Genomic DNA, 25,674 nt, shown 5'->3' on the forward strand with positions numbered 1-25,674 from the left:
AAGCCGGTCATTTCCCGAGAGTGGCGAGCCCCCTCCCTGGATGCTTTCAAGGTGTTACGGTGCCGCCTCGATTTTCGATTCTTTGGCATGGCAATGATGGTCCCTCGTACAGTTGCCATTAGCAGCGAGAAGAGATCCCCCGGTGATGCTATTCAGGCCATTTTTGACCGCTGTCCTTCCTCCGTATACTGCCATTGCGAATGCTGGATCACGTTGCTCTGTGCTTGGGAGCAGCGCCAGCTCATCATTGTAGGTTTCTGTATCATCTCCAAGCCTCTGAGCGCCATTCGTAAGTTTAGGGGCTCGACGAGAAAATGACTCTTCCTGACTTCGCTCATAAGTACTCCCGGAAGTATTGGCTAAATTATGTGTCGAAAAGGGGTTGTTCATCTTGAAGAAGATTGGCCTCAGAGCTGGGAGGCATGCGCATATGATTCCACAGTTCAATTCGACCACAGTCCAGTATGAGGCCGCAACGTTATATCACGTTGAATCTGTGGTTTCGATGGCGCCGTAGAGAAAGAACAGACGAACAATTGATATTATGCACGTGCTATACCGTGGTCTCAGCGACGTTGCTGGGTGGGAGGCTAACGACGACTCACAGGAAACCGAGGCCGATTAAGGACACCACCAGAAACTTTTGCTTTTTCCGCAGCTGAAGTTTCCGGATCGCTGGCATTGATACCAACAACACTATGAAATCGGTGACGATGTTCATAATGCTGGTGAGATACCAAATTGTGAGGCCATCCACACAGACTGCCTCCCACGCAGGGTTGATCAAGGCTATTGGATTGCAGCTCATTCCGACCAGTACATCTTGCGCGACACCCCAGAAGCTCAACAAGACCCTTATCCACAGACATACCCGTCTCGTGCGATCGCCTGTAAAGATGCGGCGATACAACGCCAGGAAAGAGAGCTTGGTGGGTATTTGCGACGTATTGTAGAGAATCATGCCTGGGAGAAGGGCCTAATACCTAGTCAGCAGTCATTATCACCAGACAATGAACACACTCACTCTGAGCTGCTTGATCAAGTCGTCATTATCGACGACCCACACGTGGCGACCCAATCCGAATCCAGTCTCTGTAGCGCTGTTAATACCGATTTCTTTTATCGCCCATCTTGAGATCACATACGCAGTAAGGTTGAGATGGTTACACCTAAAGAAAACACCTTCGGTGAACATTAGTTGCGAGCAAGCTGCAAGACTTCATCTACCTACCAAAGAGATAGTGATTAAGATATCATCCAAGCCAAGAGTAGTCCTTATAACCGTCCTGGTATACAAGCGCAGTCCAACTGCCAGCAGCGAAAGTGAATTGAAGGCTATCGATGTACCATACAGCACGGCTACCCGCGTTTCAGCGTCGAGTGCCGCTTCTTCCCCTGATATCGACATCGCGTAGGTGTTTACTTGTAATAAGTTTCGAACTGGAAATACGATCCATTGCGGAATGGAATGCTGAAAGATACGATCTGTGCTTTTATATAAATAGATTTGCAATGGTATAAGACCCAGTTCCAAGACTTGAAGCCAGGGGATAGGTGGGCTCAGACCTGTGCTCGCAATGCACTCGCGTCGGAGTCGGAGGCGACTCGTTCTTATCAGAAGCATGCAGCTACTGGGTGTCAAAGCGTTCCAGAAAACATTTGAAGGCAGCCAAATACCCCGCGGATCGACGATGTCTCTTATCTCTACGCAGCATCATGGGTCGCGCGGTATAAGTTACAGACCTTGTAGACCTGCTGTACCACCTTACTGCTGGGTGATTGACCTGGATACGGCTAGCAGACCAAGTAGAGCACAAACTGAACTATCTACTGCACGTCTCTCCCACATCAAATTGATGTATGTCAGAGAGTGCATGGAATATAGCCTAAAGCCCCACGCGCACAGACACCGAAAAGACAGTGATCGGCTGGATCGTGAGAGATATGACCATGTGATGTCAGCTCGGCGTACTTGATAGGCCGCCTGGCTATACCTGGACCCGAATCGCAGGGACGCGCATTAGCATTGGTAATGATGCTTGTATTCGGATACAGTAAAGCCGCCTTGCAATTCAAATCTGCAGGTCGCGTATCAAGCTGCTGGCGCTTCCCCAGAGTGACGGGTTCGCCGTCACTCACGGGCGCTATAGTGGACTATATCACACCTGATCAGTACAAGACTGGATCCACATACTCCATACCGCCGGCAGGCAAAGGGTGCCTGGGTGCGGACAACATGCCGATTAACAATTTTCAATGAAGGTGAACGTATGTAAAACTCTTTATTCAGCACCGCGGGGATGCGAGCATCAACCTCGCGACCGGCTTTGCTTGACCGCCTGGACTCGGAACCTGTTCGCCGCCTCTCGTAGTTGACTTCCGTGACCCATGATTGTCAAACACCTTGGCACTATCCCGAACCCTAATACACATGTAAGATGTTTGATAACGTCTTGTTTGCCTTGACAGCGGCACTTGTAACGGATAGTATTCTGCAGCGCTCGCCGGCGTTGGTGACTTGGACGGTATCACTCTGGGTACAAAGGTAGTCCTCGGCTACGCGTTATGGAATGTCAATGTTGGAACGCTACTGTAATTTGAGTGCCGCTTAGAATCCTCTCGTTGACTGCAAGGGGTCAACGCCTAATCCTAAGAGAGTAAGACTTACTTCACAAGCCGTCAAAGAACCTGACCGTCTCCTTCCCCACCCATTCAGATTTGCTTCTTATATCATTTATGGACCAAGGTCCCTCGTCCGTAATGTAAGCACTGATCAAGTGGGCGGGCACCCACTCAAAGTAGATATTCTTCACTCTGACGCTTCGTTGGGCCTTTTCTGTCTCTGCAGCGTGCCTGGCTATAACATCGGCACCTTTGACGGTCTGTTTCCAAGTATTTGTGAGCTCCGCAGTGTCGTTCTCCTCGACTATGTGTTCATCCATCGCTCCCGGTCCTGCAATCTTTTCCGTTTCGCTGAGAACAATTACTCTTGCCTGGGGAGAAACATGGCGTGTGCTCAAGACAGCAGGAAGAGTTCCAGTCTTATTGCTGACGTCGCCCTCAGAGCTTATCCGATCCGCACCAAACAAGAGGATGTCCACATCCAGAGAAGCAAGAGCGGCGGAAGCATCGGAGTATAGTGTGACGTTCACGCGATCATTTAGATCAGCCTCTTGTAACAGCTTTGCAGCCATCGTCACCCCTTCGCATAGAGGTCGTGACTCTAGTATCCGGAGGTCTAGATCAACGTCTAGTGCAGCGGCCGATGCTAAGAGGCTACTAGAGATAGTCGAACTTGACGACAAAGTGAGTATAGAGAGTGATTTGGGTGGTTTCTCACTACTCAGGACGCTGGACCTAACGTAGTCGACGAATGAATCGCGCATACGTATGACCGCACCTTCGCGCTGGGAAAGATACTCATCAAGCATCTTCAAAACCGCTGTCAGCTTTTCTTGGTCTGTGCCTCCAGCCTGGACAATAGATTCGACCATATCGAGGGCTGTGACCAAAGCGCTGATGATTGCAGCTCCCATGCTTTCGCGACCGTTCTTCCACAGATGCCAAGCTGACATGTGTATTTTCGTCCTCCAGGCATCGTCTAAATGAGTAGAGTCTGTCTTTGAAATGACATCTCTCAGAATCAACACAGATTTCGCGGCCAACTGCCTCGCTCCGCTTTCGTGATCGTTCCGGAGTGATTCAATCCCTTCGGTTAAGGCATTCCCCGCATCTGATCCGAGGTCGAACTCTGGCCATACCCTGCGCAAGCTATTCAGAAGTTTCGGCACACCGCCAAACTCCTCCGAGTCGTTGATCTTGAACGGATCGTACCATTCCCATCCTTCATGCTCCCAGTCGATGGTAATGCCACCATCCCCTTTGCCACCCTCTTCGATGGATTTGAGCCGGAATGCAAAGGGGTTGATCGTCCACTCCCGGCCAATGGAATCATCGGTGAATGAGTACGGCTTGCCCTTTCGTAGTAATTCAATTGAAGTGAGATCGAGCGTTGTCTCCTCCTTGATCTCTCGCAAGGCTGTTGCTAGAGGGTTGGCGTCTTCCTCCTCAACACTCCCTGAGATTGGAGCGAGCTTGTGCCTCCATTGCAAATCAGCAACTCGAGCTCATAATCTTGCGGTACAGAGTACTTACTGGTAAGTACGGACTTTACCACTCCTCCGGAATAGTGCAACCTCGGCTCTTGTTGGGTCGCCCTCAGGGTACCGGAATAAGAACGTCCCAGCGACAGCTCTTTTCTTGATGGGCTGACCAGAAGCCATCGTACGTCGCAGTGGGTAAAAGGAGCAGTGGTTGGCTAGTTGCTTTCCAGAGTGAGCCCACGCCGATTGAGAGTTAACCCATGGGGCGCGCAAGAAGCGCACGGCATGATACATCCGGATGTTGTGGTTTTCTGGTGTCGTCAAGCTTCTCGGCGCTGGAGTTAGGCTACACTGTAGTTATGATGTAATGCCCACAGCAGGGGGCCACGCTCTATAATACCGGCCTTTTGATTGGCTGAGGTACCCAGCGATCGTACACGCCACCGAGCGATGCACTGTAAGAATTGTAACTGATCCTATGTCTGGCCCAACCAAGACCCTCAATTGATATCGCATGGGGATATGAAATATCACAAAGCGCACAACTACTCATCTTTCGCCAAGCTCGTACGTATTGGAGTCGAGCACACAAGTCCCATTCTACGACGAGGCAGCTTTGCCTTCTCAAAAGCCAGCCTATCACATCAACACGGGGACAGCATCAAAGGGAAGGCTTCTGGGTTTATCATTATTCTCATAATGTGCAAGTGAAATGTCGCACAGAGGTGCTATGTTGTGAATGGCTATATACATCGATCAAGGAGCTCCATGATCGTTTCAGAGCAGTAACCAAGTTATGCATCAGAAAGCAGCTGAAAGTTGGTTGAGGGCATTTAGCAGACACCGGAGGGGATGACAGTGCTGCCGGTACGGCTCTTGGAGGCGTACTTGGCACCCTGGCCAAGGCCACGCTTGGCGAAGGCGGTCCAGATCTCACAGGCGTTGTCACCACCGGTAAGAGCCTTGTCAGCATCGAGGATGGCGTCGCGAGCGTCGATAAAGTTGGGGTTGCAAGGTTGCCTGGTATTATGGTCAGTCACAAGTTTTTTTTTTCCATCTGGATGTCGCATCACCAGGTGGAGTGCAGGGCAACTTACAGAGCCATAGCGTCAACAACGAGCTTCATGGTCAAGAACTTGCCATCAGTGGGGACACCGTTGGCATCGAAAGTCGGACGGGCACCGGTGTTCTTGCCGTGCTTGTCGATCAGGTTCCACATGACCTCGTACAGCATCGTGGTCCAGGTCTCACCGATGTCGTGGACCTCGTTCTTGCTGTTGAGGGTAGTGTAGGTGTTGGGGTTGGTCGTCAAGCTGGTGGAGAACAGGACGGAACGGATACCCTTGGGGTTGTTGTAGACCCAGGCACCCATGGGGTAGTTGGTGTTGCGGGTGTCGCTAGCCTTTAGGCGGATGGCGGTAGCCATGAAGTCACCCCAACCCTCACCCATACCACCGGACTCAAGGGCGTTCAGGCAGTTGGAGTTAGCGGGACCACCAGTGAGACGGGTCGAGAGACCGTGGGTGTACTCGTGGATTACAACACCGGCCTCGAAAGAGCAATCTCTGTTAGGAGTAGCCGTGGTCCAGATGTACATCCTCATGCGACCAGGCTGGCCATCGGGAGGAGTGGCAAAGTTGGCGTTATTGGTGCCGGAACCGTCCTGAGCGTTCAAGATCGCGAAGTCGCTACCCTTACCACCCTTGTTCTGGTTGGTGTTCTGGAAGTTGCCAGCCTCCTCAGTGAAGCCCAGGGTGTAGAGAAGGTCGTGGTACTCGTTACCAGTGTAGAAAAGCTGCGTAACGGAGGCATTGCGGTAAGTCGACGGAGGAGTCAATGCCGCAGTCCACTGGTACGAGAAGTTGTCCTGTGCATTCGCTGGGCGGAAGTTGTTCAGGTACTGGTTACCACCGTCTGGGTTGACCTGAGCAATGGCATTGTTACCACGGGTGGTGTGGTATGTGCTGGTCCCGTCTGACAGCCAGCCCAAGGGAGACTCATCAGTGTCCCAGGGGTTGGTGACGGTAGTACGACTGCAGTCATTCGGGTCATTGCAGCCCCAGGGGAAGACCTGGTAGGTGGCCTCAGCGACGTAATCGACAACACCGTGAACAGCCTCGTTGGTGGCGGCATCAACGTAAGTGAGCAGCCAGTTGTCGAGGATATCAGTCTCGACTCGCCAGGTCAGAGCCAGAGTACCATCCTGCTTGACAAAGTACATCAAGCGGGCCTCGGGGTCCTTCTCGGCACCAGAAGTGCCCTTCAGGACATATGACTCAGGGGCCTCAAGAGCCTCGGCGGTGGCCTCACCAGTCACAGGCAGGGACAGGATGCTGGTTGCACCAGTCAGGGCGGCGGCAGGGTCCACGAAGTCACGCTTTCTCAAGGGGCTCTCGGCCGGGATCTCTCCGGTGTAGAAGTTGTTACCGTACGAGAAAACGGATCCGTCCTTAGCGATGTTGACATTGAAGTCAGAGTTGTCCACATCAAGGCCGTGAATGGTTTGCTTGAAGTAGACGTGGCCGACGCCGTTGGTGCCGATATAGCTGTTGGCGACGCGGAACTCGGCACCGGCGTGGACGCTCTTGACCAACTCGGTTGCGGTCTGAACGTAGTCAGAGCGCTTCAAGGCCGTGAGAGACTCGTTGGTCGAGGTGGCATTGGACGACTTGTACACCGAGTTGGCGTTGGTACGGTACTGGTTCAAGTCCACAGAACGCTTGTTGAGGCCGTTCTTGTAGGCAGTGTTGTGCTGGTGGGCAGGGTGGGCAGAGACCGTGATGGTCGCGCCAATGACGAGGCTGGCCAACAGAGCGTAACGCATCTTGAGTGGACCGAAGTAAAGTAGGCCGAAAGAGAGACTGGGCAACCGGATGGAGATCAAACCGCAAGCTGACCTGTTCTCTCCCGATCTTGGGCTCCTAACCACCCTTTATATATCTATTCGACCTGGTTTCTCCCCACCGTCTCAACTTCCTAATTCGAAGATAAGCTCATCATGCAGTCTTGGTGAATCTTGTTCTATGTGGGGGCGGGCTATACCCGGCTCGGCGGAGTTGATGGTATGCGATGGCATAGCGAATCCATCGTGACGAGGTTTACTTCTAGAAGGTCAGCCAAGGGTGCATGTCACGCGAGCTCGAGCCGGTGGCGGGTCCACGGCACCTCTTCCTGACGGGAAGGTGACTCCGGAAATCGATGTATGACAGGGATCCGACTCACTTAACACTTACCTGAGATGACTTCTGGTCCCCAGTAGCATTGAATAAGCTGTAAAGATCTACACGAGGTCAAAGTGCAAATCCGGCAGTCTCCGGTCCGAGTGTCGGGATGCAAGATAGCTGCATACACTGGACCCTTAGACCCTTATGGTACTAGCATTACCCTCCAAACTAGGGATACCATAGATTTGACTCACACGCCGTCGATAACCATCAGATGACAACCGGTCAGACGAGGCTTCGAAGCAAACCAACTCCCATACCACTGACTTTGTGAATGTGGTAGGATTTCGCGCAATAGTTGCCAACGGCCATGTAACGGTATAGGACCCTACCAGATGTCAGAGCGTCATAGACCGGGGTCATTTTCTTGAAAGACAGCCTAGCTAGAAGTACTCTTGGTTCATGCGCCCAAATCAGACGATAGGTACCTTTGGCAGCTGCAGATGCGGGCTACCAGGTTGTCGAGTATTGACGACGGGCCTTTGGACAGCGGTTATGATGGTGGACAAGAGATGGCACATTCTCTTCGAAGCTTAGCTATACGCTTGGCATGCAAGACGTGATGTGCTTGGCACAACGGCCCAGGTGCTTAAGACAGGAACAGGCAATATATAGGCCTTGGCACGAGACAAACTACAGCCAAATAGCGGTGTTCGTTCCATACGACGTCGAGATAAGGTGGAGGCGCTTGCAGTCGATGTAACTCGAGATCGAGTCTAACGATTGAGCTTATTATTAGTAGTACGAGGAAAGGGAACAGTAGGTGGTGGTATGAGTGGAATGATGGAGCCGTTGTGTGGGGTCTGGGGCATAATGACCTGCCACTTTCAGCGCTGGTACCGAGATGTGCAGTACGGAGTGTCGGGCGCAGTGATTTGGTTAGGCATGTTGTTCACTTGGGCATGACACCCAAATCCCATTCCTCTCTGTTGACAGATACTCTTGAAATAGAAATGACTAACTATCTTGTGCCGCTATCCGATGAGCGATATACTGCGAAAGGAAGTAGCCCTGGAGACACCACATAGAGTTCCAGTGGAATACGAGTTGACTACTAATACTTGCACAACAAATTGAGCGGGAACAAAAAAAAAAAATTTCCAGTCTAGTCAAACATGCAGTGATGACTGGAGCAGATTTACTGGAAATCATGAAACTTTTATCAAATAACAGATCAGGTAGAGTTCGACTATGGCTCCCCCGTCAGTGATCGCATTCAACCTGGAGCCAACCAGACTCAAGAGTTACGTTAGGGCGCAACGTGAACTGTTATTAGTGCACTAGTCAGTGGTCTCACCAATCGGAGAATTTTAGATAAGCTTCTCTCATGCTGCATGCAGTGATCCTACCGCATCCTGACAGCATCTGGGGGCGCATTCTCCAGCCAGGGAACCGACGGCATTTTGGTGCTTGGCTTCTTTTACGCCTTGAGACAGTCTGATGCTGTCATTCACGTTCTGTGGTTGAAGACAAGAACGCCAACGGTGCGATAACCGCCATGTCTGACTGCAGCAGGTCTGTGCCGATTGTCAGCAACTTGATACACAGTAGTTGCAAGTGCTGATGATCTTGAGAATTTGCATTCCCAGAAAGACCGAGAGATGTGAAAGTAGGCACCCTGGCGGCCACCTTGATGGACACTTGAATAGACATAAAACCCGCAAGATATCTCGGGCTGTCCTTACGCTTCTTTCTGTCCTTCTTTCCCTCCTATGCCGCCGTTGGAACGAAACCTTGAGACCAAACCCCAGCAGTAAGACCCTAGTCGCGCCTCCTGCTGTTTTGGGCATCCGTGCCCGTCACCTGCAGCTAGAGTTAGTGCACTTGAGCTGCCGCCAGCACAGCATAGTACCACAGTAAGTGACCTAAGATACGGTAGCAGCCGTCCATGGGGCACTCTTACCAAGGTGGACACAAGAAAGCCACCTTGGTGCCGAGTCAGGTCCAATATCCTTAAGCACCTACCCGAACGAGACGCCTTTTCCCCGCCTTCGCCCAATCATTCCACCGAAACGGCATCAACGCTATTGCAAGCCGATGTAACGCAGCTGAAGTCACCTAGGAGGCTTAAACGCTGAAGACTAAGGTAAATGGAGCATCACTGGTCTGGCCTTGGTGAAAACTAAACCTCATCCTTTAGCGATGTGACGGGATGCATACGACAAGCGGTGACAACGAGAGCAGACTATGGGTCTGGAACTCACTGATGAGAAAGCGAACCGTATCCCCAGACCACTTGCGCCCAAGGTGGTGGGCATCATGATAAGCCTGCATCGAAGGAATATGAGCAGTGTCTCACTTTATGCTGGTTAGCCGAGGAGCCATGTGTTGTATAGTGGTTTCCAAGTAGACGTATCATGGTTTGTTCTTGAGGCAGGCTTACACATCACCGTCTGTAAGTTTCTGCTGCCCCCCAGTGCTTGATGCAGCCCGGCACGATTGGGTCACCATCTTGGACGAAGTTTGATAAGCAAGAGACCTGGAAATCAATCCAATTGGAAAGAGACGTGTACTGTTTTTTTCTTGTAAGTGTTGCTCACGTGCTTCCCTGAATATGGTGTTCTCAGCAGCAGGGATGAATGGTGGAAGACCATCAGTGGTCCCACGAAACTGCACTATGGGCGTCCGCATTCAGTGGAATAGCCCCTAAAGCTGAGCGGCACGGAGACGCTACGCACCGATCTATACAGAGCAATCAAACGCACCCCGGGTATGGTTGTGCACTTGAACAAACAAAACTATAGAGCTTGTGGTATGTCAATTAACGAGCACATGAAATGTCAAAATGCAATGGGGCTATATCTCTCGCAACACACCCGCAATGCCCTCAATCACAGTAGATGCACCTGCCCGGGTCAACAGAGAAGGAGAAGCAAAAACACCAATATCGATGGCTTGGCCATGCGCTGCCGCTTCGATGTCCACCGCATCCTGTAGCCTCTCATCAGCTTATTTCTAGAGAAGGACCCATCATTCAACTTACGATGTATGCATCTGCCGTGCTATTTTCTGCCAGCCACGTATCTCCCGGATGAGCGAGCTTCCTCCATTCGATCAAATTGTCCTGACTATCCTTGGGGACAGTAGATGTGGTATCGCGAAGCTGAATATCGCTTGCCTCATCATCTAAGGTCTGTTCTGGAAGACTCAAGAAATTGACAAAAGAGTCGACCTTAACACCTGTCCATCGCGCAATCTCCCACAAACCCGCTGACGCGTTCTCAAACGAGTTGATGTCCAGTAAATCAGCCTGTATCTGCTTGGCTACTTGTATCACTGTGTCTTCGTCTCTATATCTGACTCTAAGCGGAACAATGTTCAAAGTTGGAAAAGGCAGGTCCTGCAAGGACTCGTCGAAGGAAGCTCGGTTTGCCAAATAGATGCCAAATATCACATCTCGGTATTGAGATTCGGAATCTAAAGATGCTTGAGAGATGTTGACAAGCACTTTTGCATAAGCCGCGAAGAACAATGCCTGTAGGCCGATGCCATTGGCTGACACTGCATCCTTGAGCTTAGTAATGTCAACAACCGAAGGCCGGAATACGGCAGTGCGTGACATTTCGTCAGATGTATTTCTTGCAAGGTGTTTCTGAGAGGCGAATCCATCGAGATAGGCTTTCCAGAAGATCTCTCGCTTTCTACTGGTGGTGTTTCCGTAATGGTCCGATACAAACTTTTCCCATATCGAGCAGCTGAAACCAGCGGGAGGCGGCTTGGGTTTGCACAAGACCTTGAGGCGGTTGGTGATACTGGGTAGGCTTACGCCATCATAGAGTGCGTGGTGGATCTTGAGCGTCAACATGTTCATACCCTCGGAGGCTGTTGAAACACACAGCGAAACGAAGGGGCTGCTGTCAAACTGTATCTGGTTGTTCGTTACTATGCAGTTGTCCGTTGAACACACGTACTCAGCACTTTGGATGATCTGAACAAATGGCATTTCAGGAGACCCGGTTGCGACAAAAGAGGTCCTCAGGATAGGGAGCTCAGATACCAGTGTGGCCCAGGAGGCTTGTATCGTTTCTTGCGAGATCTTCCCATGTAGGTCGTAGGAAAACTCATTGAAGAACAGATTGCCTCGGCTATTTATCCAGGTGGACAACATGTAAACTTGCACTGGGAGAGCAGGGAGCACCCTTTCAACTGATTTTGAGTCAATCCCAGACTTTGCTAGGAGTGCTGTAATGTCGACATCCTCCAGAGGGTTCTCCAAAGTGGTTGTCTGTCGAGAAGCCTCATCTGGCTCACTTCTGTTGTTTTCAAGCGCAATATGTCTGATAGATGCGGCCTTAACCATGTCTCTTACAGAAACAAGTATGCCATGCCTCCGAAGGAGGGAGCTTGCTTTGATGGCGCTGATCGAGTCCAACCCAAGATGGTAGATCGTTTGAGAGGGCAAAATCATCGATCGTTCCACGCCGGACACTTCGGCTAGAACATCAACAACCTTAGATTCTCTGCTAGACCAAGCGGGGGTCTTAAGTTGGGACGAGTAACTCTCAGTCTCCACATGTTGGCCTTTTGCTGTTAGGGCAAAGAAGGGTAAACCGCATACAGAAACGGAAGTGCCATCAGGAGTGAACTGAAGCATTTCTGCCTTTCCATCGCTCATAAGGTGCAGGAGGACATGGTCTAGCTGATCAGTGATCGCCTGGATGTTTTCCATGCTAATGTAACGCTCATCGGCTGCGAGCCTCCAGATCAGCTTGCCTGAGACCAATTCCATTTCGATACACAGTGGATACTCCACTTCCGAGGCAGACCTCACCGATTTCCAGATAGCATGATCACTTCCATCACTCCCGTTCAAGCTGGTGCTGGCCTGCATAGTGAATAGAGCATTGAAGAGAGGACTGCCGCTACGGTTGACAAGTGCTTGGGCCTTTCGCAGTGGGAAGTGTTGAAATTCGTTGATGTTAGTCAAGTTTTCCCACATGTACTGCAGATATTCTGCGGCAGTGCCATGCAAGATGGCTCTGACAGGCACGGTATTCATTGTCGGAAAACGCAGATCTTGAGTATCCTCGTTATCCCTGCCCGAGATGACGACGCCCAAGATTACGTTGAGTGATTTGACCAGAGTCGCCAGGACAGCTGCAGAACAAGCTTGTCCAAGAGTTTGTGCTGTAATATGGCGACGCATACAGAACTCTCTAATCTCCCGTGACGATACCCGGGATGGTGCTTCTGACTTATGGACCAAAGGAATATGGCCGTAATGGTGCTCGGTGTCTTCGGGTAGCGTGGTTGGTTGGGCATCACGGAGGTAATCTGCCCAAAACCCATCTGCATCGTCTGATGCACTGGAAATGATCCTGGCCAGTGCTGGATGACACGGTTTTTGAGGGCCGTATTGCCGATAGTACGCCTCCTGAACATCGCGGTGGAACATGTCAAGGGACGCTCCATCATACAAGGCGTGCGCGATTGACAAGACGAGGTACTGACGCTCTGCTACCTCGACCGGAGTAAGCTGCAGAAGCTCCAAGCGACCACCTGAGTTGAGCGCCCTTTGACGTGTGCTTTCAATGGCCAGCCCCACGTCCTTTAGGTCCTCGAGTAATATCTTCTCCTTGAAAGGGTTGACGTCGTTGAAGATAACTTGACAGTACGCAAAGTTGAGTGCTGGATCGTCGACTTGAACGAAACCTGTTCGCAAGATAGGACAATTCTTGATAACCAAACGTATAGCCGACCGCAGAGCAACCAAATCCACGCTTTCTGAAATCTCAAGCACATCGTGGTTGAAATACCTAGAGAAATCTGAAAGGACCATCTCAGCTACCATTGAGTCTTGCAGTGGTGTTGGGGGTAAGACATCTTCAATGGCTTGAAGCTCATGGCCATTGTCTCCCAAGTATCTTCTTAGATGATCTTGGACAGAGAGGAGTCTTTCGGCTCCAGGCAATGCATGACCATTGACTGATCTTTCTGTTTCACTGCAAGCTACGATACCCCGGATAGATGGCTGCTTCATGAGTTGACTGGTGGTAACATTGACTTCGATGCGGCGCAGTCGGGCAACAAGTCTGATCGCATCGATACTGTCTAGCCCAATTTCCAGAAGCGTGGTATCTTCTGTGACATCATCGCATGGGATGTCGGACAGCGCAGCGATCTCTCCTTGTATTTCGCGAGCTTTGGGAGACCACACAAAATCTCCCATCTGCGTGTTCGATAACGCTGCACGGATCCCTATGCCATTCGTATAGGGTTTAGAAGGTGGGCGCTGGATGTTGTGCGGCTGTGGAAGCTCATCTTCAGACTCCATTCCGGCCAGCGTTCGACCCAGTGTTTCAAGCAGACTATTCAGAAGACTATCATCGGCAATATCCCTTCGCGCTGCGATAGTGATATTTAGCTTATGGTGCTTCGTAACGACACCCTCAAAAGCAAGTGGAAAGTCTGCTGTGGATGTTGAGGTGACATCTGTCCAGGGGGTATTGTCTGTGTCTCTTGAAGGGCCATCATCACGTTCAAACGTAAACAGGTTGTCAAACAATGGTTGACCGTTGGAACACCACTTCTGCACTTGTCGTAAAGGTACGTGTGCGAAGTCCAATGCTTTAGCGTTGAATCTGTGGATTTCGTGGAGCAAAGATGTCCAGGTCTCAATCGAAGTATGTCTGAGCCGGAAAGGAATTGTGTTGAAAAGAGGACCAACGATGTTTTCGGCTCCCTGTAGTAGTAGTGACCGGCCAGAGATCACTATACCCATCGAAGGCCAGATTCCAAAGTGTTGTCTCAACGTGGACAGCCACGCAGCCTGCACGATGGTCTGCTGTGTCACGCCAAGAGCAATTCGTTTGCGTTCCAAGTCAGCTATGCTGTAGGATGTGAAAACTTGCGAGTCACCAGCCCCAGTCCCAAGGGCTTTTAGGACAGGTTCTAATGTGAATCCACTGAACAAGGCCGTCCAAAAAGGCTTGGAATGGCTGTAATCGCATAAAGGCCCATGCGGTAGTGCTTCGATGAATGGAGGCCCCATCGGAAGCTCAACTTGGTTATACGCGGCAGAGAGCTGTTTTATGATCAAATCAAAGCTTCTCGCATCGTATATGCCATGGAACACTCGAACTACCATCAGATTCATACCACCGTGCTGAATGCAGTCGACCTCGAGAGCTATGCTGAGTTTCTCGTCGTTGGACCGCACCCACGAATCGTAACGTTGCTCAATGTGCTCTTCGAGTTCTCTTTCCTCAACCGCAGTGTGGTGCCATTTTATCTGTTGTCCTTTGAGAGCCACTTGGATATAACTCTCAGTCGTCTCGAGGAATGAAGTTCGTAAGATAGGATGGTGATCAACCAGACTTTGCCAAGCCTCCTTGAGCCGGGCGATTGAGGCGTCTGGTGAAAGTTTGAATCTGAATGAGTTATAGTACGTACTTCGTCCCTTTGACTTGGCCGACCTAATAAGCATTCCCTCCTGGAGAGGCGTGCAAGGCGCTATGTACTGCACCTCCGGCGGCGTGGTCTTCAGTGCACGACAGGCCATACCAAGGTACCGATGATAATATCCTGATATTTTCTGGTTGATACGTAGGGCCTCGCCTTCGTCCTTTGTCGCCATGTCGTTCTTCAGAATTGTGGCCAAGTCGTTGAGGCGTGGGTGCTGAAGAATCATTGATGGGGCAACACCAAGAAACCCGGCAGCGCCAAGTCGACGAGCGAGCTCTATTACCGTTATCGAATCTACTCCAAGCTCGAAAATGGTCGAGAAAGAAGAGATAGAATGAATCTCAATATTAGTGACATTTGATATAACTTCGGCAAGTTTCGGTTCTACTTGGTGGAGTAGAGCACTTCCATTGCCCGACGAGGATGCGATAGCCCTAAGTTGATCTGCTGAAAGACTATTGAAAATCTGCTTAAGGATACCTGTTTGAGCTTTGTTGTTCGCGGATAACGGGATGTATGGAACACAGAGCACATAGGTGGGAACCATGTAACCTGGCAGCTTAGCACGACATGCATCCTGAGCCTCCGAGGAGAGCCTGTGGCTTTCGTGGTCACCAAGTACCTCAAGATTATGTGCATGGTCGCTGTTCGAATCAATAACAATGAATGAAACCATCACATCCCTGTCGTGACCCTGGTGCTTGGTGACCAAGGTAGCCACGTCCATTATACGCGGGACGCCAGACTTTATGGCATGGTTGACCTCGCCGATCTCAAGACGCTGGCCACGAAGTTTGACTTGGTCGTCAGCTCGGCCAAGAAAGTCAAAACACCCGTCGTGAAGGACTCTGACGAGATCGCCCGTACGATAAACACGCTCGTTAAATCTTTCCAGTAGGGGAAATCGTTCTTTGCTGAGATCCTCGCGGTTCAAGTAGCCTTTGCCGACCAGCTTCCCCGAAACGCATAGCTCCCCGATGCCGCCTCTCAACACAGGGACATCCAAGCCGGGCTGAAGGACATAGGACCCGACGTTGGGGAATTGTCTACCGATGTTTGTTGCCCGTCCATTTTGGGGTACCCTGCAATACATCGTAACGCCGATAGTTGCCTCGGTAGGCCCATAAGCATTGTAAATGACCCCTTTCGAACCCCAGACATCGAGAACATCTTGCCGGAGCTGCTCACCACCAGTAATGAAGACGCCCCTACATAGGCTAGGTACTTCGTCTGGATGAACAAGACGGGCGAGGCTGGGTGTCAAGTCTATGTGGGTGATCTCGAGTTTGGAAATTGTGGCTATTAAGTCACTCAAGATGAGATCTCGTGGTGCTGAGATGACAGGAATACCAACGGACCACGGCCAGTACTGTTCCAGAACCGAAACATCGAAATGGAAAGACGCAAATTGTAGCCATCGTGAACTTTCGTCCCAGTGGCCAGCAAAAAGTCCTTGAAACGCGAGTATTGCTTGAACAGCATTATCATGTGTGATAAGGCAGCCCTTGGGTGTGCCCGTTGTTCCACTTGTGTAGAGACAGTAGCAAGTATCGTCTGGCTCAATTTGAGTGAGGTCCAGGGTATCTCCGGCATATATGCTAAGATCCGTGGCGCTCACCTCGAGGACAGGACAAGGTGGGTTGAAAGTCAGATCCGAGGATGTCCCTTCTTTGATCATAAGCGCCAGTGCCTGGGAGTCATGCAGGATGAACTCGTGCCGAGAAGCTGGAGCACTTGGATCAAGTGCAACGAACGCGCAACCCGCTTTGAGGACACCAAGAATTGTGAAATACGCTTCGGGGCATTTGTCGAAGCATGTGGCAACGATGCCACCTGCTGTGATTCCATTCGCAATCAACAGCCGCGCGACCCGATTTCCAATTTGATCTAAATCTTGGTAAGACCAGCGCTGGCTATGAACGTCTCCGGCAATAGCGTCCACGAACTCTAACGCCAGAGCATCCGGAGAGTTGGCTGCAGTGTGCTCCACAAACTGGTGTAGGAATGCCGCTCGGGTGGGCAATTCACTACACTTCGCTGGCAGTATAGAGTGAAGTTCAGGGCATCCAGCTACTAGGTCCTTTGCCTGACTATCAGGTGCTTTCAACAGGTGAAGAAGCGATGCATCGAATTGTGCCAAGAGCAACTCAGCTTGCTCAGTAGGAAGCAAGTCAACCCGGAAGTCGATACTGAAATCAAGACTTCCAGTCAATTCTTCTTCGACTTCAATCGAGATTGGGTAGTCTATGGTCGCTTTTTCGCTCACGACTTTCCATGGGAAGCGGCCATCAGCGTCAAGCGCCCCTTGCTGATAGACCAAAATGGTGTCAAATATCGAGGTTTCTGTGTAGCCGATCCATTTCTGAATTTTCGTCAATGGAACATGTTCGTATCGCCTCAAAGTTGCATTAAAATCCATCATGGACTGGAGAAGTTGTCGGTTCGTGGCGTGGTTTTGAGCCACGATGGGCAGGGTTGTGATGCAGGGAATTAGCGCCTGTTCCAAGTCATTTGCGGAGCGCCCTGATAGGACTATGCCAAACGTAACAGTATGCTCCCCGTGGTAAGACGACAGGACTCTTGTCCAAGCAGCTTGAAGAGCAGCTTGGACCGTAACACCTAATGTCATTGCACTATCTCGTAGCTGTTGAAGTAAGGCACCGGACTTCCTGGTTACTCGGTTTCTCTCCCGCGAGGAGATGCGTAATGGTGTCATGGTCGGAAAGGAGTTGACGACAATACCAGGCGATATGTTTTTCCAGAATTCGATGGCTTCCTTGTCTTGGCTTGATACATGTTCAAGGATAGATGATATTGCAGTTTTCATCGGAACTGGGGACCCAACTTCTACATTTGTGAAGAGTTGGAACAGCTCAATAAGCAGCCTCTGCAATGAGAATGCATCATACAAAGCATGGTGCATTCCCAAGTGCATCGACTTCGATCCGCTACTCTCTAGCAAGACAACTTCCCAGGGTGGCTTAGTCAAATTAGACAATGCCTCCACGGTACATTTGGTCTGCCACGTATTGACGTCAAAAGCTTCTGCTTGCTCCACGGTGAGATGCTTCACCTGCGCAGATGCTCGTGGGTTTCTATACACCATCATACTGAATGCAGCATCTGGATGAGAAACCGGCGCAAAGCCAGTGCGGAGAATCTGATGGCGGTCTGCAAGTTGCACCCACGCATCTTTCAAACGCTGGCAATCCAAGTTGGAGTCAAGTCTCCAACTTACGAAGTTGAAATAGCTATTCCCTTCTGACAGTATGAATTGTGAGATCATACCCTGCTGAGTCGGTGTGCAAGGTAGGACAAGCTCCAGGTCGGACAATAACGTCGACTCGTCCAGTTGTCCGGTGACAGCCTGGTGGAATGCTTCGAAATCGTAGCTGGGCCTGGGATTATGCAAACCTGGAGCCAAGCTCGTCGAACAGGATACAATGCCAGCGCATGTGGGATTCATCAGCACCCCTGCCGGCGTAATATTAATTCCACTTTCTCGCAGAAGATTGGAAAGTTGAACCGCGCTGATGCTGTCCAAGCCAAGCCGGTGAATTGAAGTATGTTTTCCGATCCCGATTATAGGAACAGCGGCTAGCGTGCCGATGAGGGTACGAACTTGTGTTTCTTTCTCGCTCCACGGTTCGCTCAAAGCATCTTGACTGGCATTGTTTTCGCCTACTGAGGTTGATCTGCGAGGTTTGAGGGAATTTATAGCTTGGATATGTGAGTGCAAACCATTGGGCAAAATCCATTCAAGACTAGCATGCGAGGCCGGATATTGAAGACAGAATTGTAACGCATGAGAAAAGACCTCACTGAGGAGATTGCACATAGCGGTAGAAATGGAATCACTGTATTTCATCAGTCATCGACAGATAGAAGGCAATCACGTTACTTTTCACTTACGGGTTTCGATGGATGTTGATCGTCAGCTTATCGTTTTCCGCCGACGGAATTGCTTCGCAGACCACAGGGACCTTGCCAGCTATTATCAGCCTACCTGTCAAAGGGTAAAAGTTGAGTTGGACTTACATCCATGGTGCCATGATCTTGCTCAAGAATCCAGATGTCCTTATTCAATGACTGCGCTGGTGGTTGCAACAGGAGCAGTGTATCAAACAAACTGGTGTCGCCCAATTGATGCATCAGAGACTGAATCCTCCGCAGTGGCGTAAACTGAAATGGTAACATAGTTGCGCTGAGGCTTTGACATCTTCTCATGAGTTCCCGGTTCGAGTTGACGTCAGATATCCTGATTCTGATTGGGATCGTGTTAAAACAAGGAGCGACCAGCCTTTCGACATCATCCACTGGGATGGATCTCCCGTTGTAGACATTCCCAAAACAGACGTCAGGTGTTCCTGAGACGGTTGCCAGGGTTTCCGCCCACGCTGCCTGACATAATGACAATAGAGACACCCCAATTTCACGCAATCGTGTCTCAATTGAGGATAAGGTAAGATCGAAACTGTTAGGGGTTGAAGACGAGAATCCATTTGCACCGTTGGCGTGAATTGAAACGTCTTGGGGTATACAACTCAGCTGGAATCCATCTAGATGCTCCATCCAGAATTCATCGGTGTTGTCTGATGTTGAAAGAGATTCTTGAAGAAATGGTTTCAAACAAGGAGCCGGGAGAAGTTTCTGCCCTACCGCGAGATCCTCGATTTCAGATAGCAGGATGCTCACAGCCATTCCGTCGTATAATGCATGATGACATACAAAAGAGATGTAGTTGTCACCAGTAGAAGTACTGATGATAGCCAGATCCAGAGGCGGTTCTAGCGTGTTCACGGCACCAGGCAAGGAATCCAAATGGCGCAAAGCACATTCATCCAAATCTGTAGTTGAAAGTCGTCTCCAACGGAAGGGCTGTCTCGGAAGTACTGCTTGTACGAATGGGTATAGAATGTGATTTGTAGACATGAAGCAGGTCCGAAGTATCTCGTGGCGGAGACGCATGTGATCCCAGTGGGCCATGATATCGTCGGGGGCTATGTGAAGACGGAATAACATCTGATTACGATAAGCTGGCCCATCTCCAGTCGTCATAGAGGATGCAAGCATAGCTGACTGCAAGGGTGTACATGGTAGCAGGGTTTCAGCGTTCTTTCCCTGTTTAGCTAGCTGTGCTTGCAGAATCTCGGCCAAATCGGCTGGTAGCAGATCCGATTGACGGCCCTTCTTATTGCTTTGAGTCTGAGATTCGGCGACAGACCTAGCAAGGCGGCTGACACTAGGATTCTGAAGAATCTGTGACAAAGGTATGCGCCGGTGGAACTTTTCTTGAAGCTTCCTGGATAGGGGCATCGCCGATATCGAATCCAAGCCGAGCGTAGTAAATGAAGACCAGCGGCCCACCAAGCTTCTGCTTACCCTGAGTACCGCAACTAGGGCATCTGCGATCATCTTTTCCGCATCGCTCCACTCCGTCGATGCATCTTCAGGTTGCGTTAACAGGCTGCATTGGTCAAGTGTCTCTTGTGATAGGGCTGAGGTAGAGCATCGCAGTTGCTCGCCATCCGTTTTGCCTGAGGAGGTCATAGGTAAGCATGAAATAGGGAAAACAAGTGATGGGATCATATAGCTTGGCAAGGACTCCTCGAGCTTTTCACCTATAATCCTCATTTCATCTTTCCTCGACGTGGCCAAGGGAAGGAACTCGAATGTATGACTACCCTCCTGGGCAGGAACGTAAAATAGAACAAGTTGTTGAGACTTTGCATTCTGATGGTTCAGCACCACACACGAGCAGGCCTTGGCCACCCCTGTCTCCATAGCCAGCGACTGTATCTCGTGAAGCTCAATACGTTGGCCTCTGAGCTTTACTTGAGAGTCCAATCGTCCCAGGATTATAAGTGACCTATCCGGTAGCATACGGCCGAGGTCGCCGGAACGGTATATGCGCCCAAACTTGGGATGGTCGAAGAACTTGGAGCTTGTCAGTTCAGGCATATTCAAGTACCCAGATGCGACTTGATCTCCTCCAAAACAGAGTTCGCCGAGACATCCTATTGGCACAAGGGAATCTGAGTTAGGGTAAAGAACGAAAGACGATGTGTTTTCGAAGGACCATCCTAAATACTGAGACGAATCGCCGGGAGAGACTTTTCTCACTGTGCAAATGTTTGTCGTCTCAGAGGGACCATATCCTAGTTGACTTAGCCAAGACAGACGCATAGAGGGACTTGAATTGAGCTTGTAGAAACACACCTTGGTAAAGGAACGACGCCCACCTATTGAGCACCTCGTCGGTCATGGGTTCGCCGGAAGTGACCAGGAAAGTCACGAGTGGTACGTTCCTCGGGTCCAACAACGATGCCACGGTGACTGTCATGCTGAGGTGCGTAATCCGGTGTTGCCGGATGAAACCTTCTAGATTGTTGAAGAGTGTATCATTCGTAGCGCCGCAGAGAGTCATGCCAGTTATCCAGGCGAAGAAGATCTCAAAAACGGAGACATCAAAAGCCTGTGAGCAGGCTTGAAGCATTCTTGATCTTTGGTCGTATGGGTAGATACGAGACAAGACTTCAATGTTACTTAACATATTCTTGTTTGTGACAGCAACTCCCTTGGGTGCTCCTGTTGTGCCACTCGTAAATATGACATAGGCTGTCTGACTTGAGTCCCGAGGAACATCAACGTTCGAAGTACCAAAGCATTTCAATTCGTCGACGTTGACATTGATGATACCGCATGGCAGCGGTAGTGATTTCCATTGTATATTATGGTCAGTGATGCATAGCTGAGGCTGCGCCCGCTCGAATATCAGCCGTACTCTGTTTGCGGGTGTTGTTGGGAGAAGTGGTAGGTAGGCGCAACCAGTTTTCAGAATGCCCAATATCCCACAGTATAGCGCGGGTGACTTTTCCATGATAATCGCAACAATACCGCCAGGAGTAACTCCGGATGCCATCAGGTATCGGGCTATTTGGTTGGAAGTCTTGTTCAGTTGCTCGTACGTTATTGACTCGCAACCTTTAGCAGCTGTTGTTGAATGAACGAAAGACAGGGCCATTGCCTGTGGTTGCCGTTCTGCTGTTATCTCAACAGCTTCAGCAAGGCTGGAGCACGTTTCAACCGATCTTAGCCCTGATGTATATGATGATAGATTGAGGTTGTCGAATGCGTGCCGTAAAGAAGCTATTGGCAAGGTTACATTTTGAGCAAAAGTCCGACTTAGAGCTTCAAAATGTGTTGCAAACGTCTTAACTTGGCATTCGGAGTAAGCATCAGAGTGCCATGTCCATTGGCAGTTGAAATTGTCCCCGCGTGGCTCGATTTCAAGTAGTAGCTTGGTCTCAAGATTGTCTTTATGGGATACTTCGCTGACGGCTCGTGCCCTCGCCCGTCGACTGGACAGTGTTTCTTGGTAGACCAGTAAGATGTCGAAGAGCTTACTGTTAGGTGTCATCCCGGCAGCTCGTTTGATCTCCGCAAGGCTAAGAGAAGCCAGATTCATGACGTGACGATTTGTGGTATGGATGCTGTGAACGACATCGTGGACAGTGCTTGATTCGGCAAGATTCACCCTGATTGGAAATGTACTCAGACACGGACCCATGACTCGCTCGATGCCCGAGACGGGTGATGTTCGCCCAGAGAAAACAGTGCCAGTGGAGACATCCTCAATGCCGTTGATGGCGGCCCAAAGCCAGGAGATGCATCCTTGAAATATCGCTTGAGGGCTCACCCCTGACTCAAGGGCTAATGTCCTCACAACTTGAGGGCGTATACTCAGGGTAAAAGACGCAGTGAGAATTTGGGGGGTCGGTACTGATGTTGTCCTAAAGTTTGGCAACAGACTTCCTGAGAATCCTCGAAGAAAATCTGCCCAAAATTCGTTGGATGCAGCCTTGCCGACGTCGCTGGTAGCTCTGGAAACTGACGAGGCGATTTCGGAAAATTGGGGTCTTTGGGGAAGATTACCTCCTCGTGCCAAAGAAGATAAATCATCGAGGATCAAATCAAATGTCCAGCCATCATACACTGCATGATGAATCGTTATTCGAGCGGTCCGTGTATCACTCTTCATTTCGACCTGGAGAGGGTGCTCGAGGAATGATTCAATGTTCATGAAAGCTTCCTGGGAAAATTCATCGACGGTCACAATCTGCGACGTGGAAAGCTGTTTCCATATGACTTGAACCAGATCGGTACCCAGATGAATGAAGCCCGAGCGAAGGATTTCGTTTCGATGGGCCAGTTGGAAAAACCAAGACCTCACTTCTTCGTGCGTAATAGTCTGCGCAAACTGAACCTCCATAGTGTTCACATATAGTCTTTGATCTTTCAGGGTTTCTGCAAGCATCGCGGATTGAAGAGCTGTAGGCTCCGTGAACCGTTCGATGCTATCGGCCTTCAGAGCGTGCGCCGGGTTACCCTGCAAAGTAGTGAACAGATTTGGCTGGTCAGCTTCGTGGGGCTGATCGATGCTCAGCATCGCTTGCGTTCTGTTCGCTCCCCTGGACTTGATGCGATCTAGCAATTCAGACACCGTAGCAGCTGCCAAAACATCCAAGGCGCTGACTGAAAAGTTTTTCTGCTTCAGCTGCGCCGCCACTTGAATGGCCGAGAGCGAGTCAAGCCCGACTGAATGTAATCTGGTAGACTTGCGTATTGATACTGCCAGCACGTCATGGAGAGCTTCACATAACGCCTTCTCAGTCTCATCAACGTTTTCTATGGGCGGTTCCGTCATATCAGATTGGAGGTTGACGTAGTCTTGCTTTAATCTGACGCGGTCGATTTTCCCTGATGGTAACCTTGGAAACGAATTCGTGATTATGAAGTCCGCGGGTACCATGAAAGATGGTAGCCAATCCTTGCAGGTTTTCGCGACCCGGTCTTTCATTCCGTCAACATTCTCAACCGCTGCAAAGGCGATCAAGACGTTGGTTAAAACGCATACGAAGGCACTATGGCAACCAGGAGTGCGTAGGACGGCATGTTCAATCTCTCCCAGCTCCAGTCGCTGGCCGTTCAGCTTGATCTGGCCCTCAGCAACTCGGCCGAAACATTCGATGGTTCCATCTGCGGTTATTCTGGCCTTATCTCCAGTCTTATAGACTCTTCCGTATTCCGTATCAATGAAAGCAGCCGCCGTCTGATCTGGTCTGTTCAGGTAACCGTCCGCTAGTTGATGCCCACCAACAACTAGCTCGCCTATTTCACCAATAGGGACCAAATCGAAATGTTTCTCTTTTCCTTCATCGTCCTGGATTCCGATGACAAATGCAGAGACGGTTTCCAATGGAACACCAATACATCTTGGCGATGTTTCCTTTCCGAATGCTGTTTGTAGTGTACTAAGACATCGAGTGAGTAGTATGTCTATAAGTTCATGCTGTCGAATACTTACCAGTGAATTGCCGCCTCCGTTGGGCCGTACATCCCCCAAAGGATACTTGGCATCTCCTTCTTTCCGCCAAATTCGCTTACCACCGGCAAAGTCAACATCTCACCTATCGTTAGGAGAAGTCTCAAATGGGGAGCATTTTCTCTAGTCCTGAGTAGACTACCAGCAACAGACGGCGTCAATTCACAGGCATCTACTTCCATCTTCCCCAGGACACCAGGGAGGTCAGCCAACAAATCGGCTCTGCTGCAACATATTAAGGTACTGCCTCTAAACAGGGGAAAGAATATCTCGAACACCGAGACATCGAAGGTTGGGGCTGCGAACTGAAGAAAGCGTGAAAATTCCGGAATGTGAGCATCGTGTGCCAGTAAACTCTGAGTTACAGCAAGATGAGAGACCCCTACGCCCTTGGGAGTTCCTGTGGAGCCAGAGGTATACATCACATATGCCAGGTCCTGTCCATGGGGCGTCCGGAAGTTGCTCGATGACGGGCTTTCCTTGACTTTCACCGTCACGGTGGCATGGTCATCATCGATGGTCAGTATCCTTAAGCCTGGATCCGTAGTTGAGATTTTGTCTTTCAGTTCGGGCGTGGCCAAGACGAGGTGGGCACTGATGTCACCAAGGATAAACTTGATTCGCTCGACTGGGGCGTCAAGGTTCAGTGCGCAGAATGCGGCTCCAGATTTGAGGATCGCAACCATGGCAATGTAGAGTTGAGGGCTTTGAGGTATCATAAGGGGAATAACGAGACGTCGTCCAGGGATTTTCGTCTCGAGCGTCGCCAGTTCGCGGGAAATGCGTCGCGAAAGTTGGTCTGATAATATCTCGAATTCTTCGTACGAGTACGCAACTCGTTCTCCCTTGGTGTCGACATAATCGATAGCCGGGCCGTTTTTGACGCTCGATCGACAGATGAGTTCATGTAGTAGCGTTGGGCCAGGGAGCGTCCTGGGGTTCGGGTTGATAATGGAGAGTCCCTCCGCCTGTGACAGTTGTCCCATGTTGGACAGCTGGAATCCAGGGTGGTCTGGGGTGCTTCCAGCTTGGCGACTCGGTGGCACGCCAATAATTGTGATAATCTGCAATGAGAACTGGCGTGTGAATTCATGGAGTAGACCCGTAGAGGCTCCCCAGGCAATTCGTAATCCGGCAAATATGATTGGGTGGCTCCGGACATATCACCTATATAGGCAATCACGCTTGTGAGCTTGAGGCTGATACCTGCGCCGTCAGTCCAACCGTTTGGGCCTGTCGTGCTCGTCCAATCAACTTAGACGTGATATGGAAGGCTCCAGGAAACAGTGCAGTGGTGGTGTTATTCACTCCTTGCTGATGCTTGTAACCGTTGGACGTGCAGCTTCGGGTGCGGCGCGGGCTGCCGAGATATGCAGTGCCCTGCAAGTCGAGTTGAGGATAGCTCGGATGCAGAGCGAGCAGTTGAGCACTTGGGTATACTTCAACTCGGGGGTTGTAATTGATGACAGTCTAAGCAGGCAGCCAGGAACATGATTATCTGTACGTCGCACGTCGCAAGTTCGAAGTCGCATAGCACCGGGATAAGCCACTTGAATTA

The 25,674-nt window shown here is 50.4% G+C and overlaps 3 protein-coding genes across 3 annotated transcripts; all 3 read right to left on the reverse strand.

The window, feature by feature from the left end:
* Positions 1-2,669: 2,669 nt before the first annotated feature.
* Positions 2,670-4,283, reverse strand: JN550_007351 (uncharacterized protein; the record flags this gene model as incomplete). Its single annotated transcript, XM_049319191.1, has 2 exons — positions 2,670-4,101; positions 4,156-4,283. 2 exons carry the CDS (start codon positions 4,281-4,283, stop codon positions 2,670-2,672), a joined length of 1,560 nt encoding a protein of 519 aa, XP_049170633.1.
* A 653-nt stretch (positions 4,284-4,936) lies between these two features.
* Positions 4,937-6,927, reverse strand: JN550_007352 (uncharacterized protein; the record flags this gene model as incomplete). The annotated part of the gene is made up of 2 exons (XM_049319193.1): positions 4,937-5,123; positions 5,201-6,927. 2 exons carry the CDS (start codon positions 6,925-6,927, stop codon positions 4,937-4,939), a joined length of 1,914 nt encoding a protein of 637 aa, XP_049170634.1.
* A 3,196-nt stretch (positions 6,928-10,123) lies between these two features.
* Positions 10,124-25,102, reverse strand: JN550_007353 (uncharacterized protein; the record flags this gene model as incomplete). Its single annotated transcript, XM_049319194.1, has 6 exons — positions 10,124-10,258; positions 10,311-18,588; positions 18,644-18,714; positions 18,770-20,889; positions 20,951-24,045; positions 24,099-25,102. 6 exons carry the CDS (start codon positions 25,100-25,102, stop codon positions 10,124-10,126), a joined length of 14,703 nt encoding a protein of 4,900 aa, XP_049170635.1.
* Positions 25,103-25,674: the final 572 nt, after the last annotated feature.

Source organism: Neoarthrinium moseri (genome assembly GCF_022829205.1).
Source record: "Neoarthrinium moseri strain CBS 164.80 chromosome Unknown scaffold28_Wmoseri_CBS_16480, whole genome shotgun sequence".
NCBI lineage: Eukaryota > Fungi > Ascomycota > Sordariomycetes > Amphisphaeriales > Apiosporaceae > Neoarthrinium > Neoarthrinium moseri.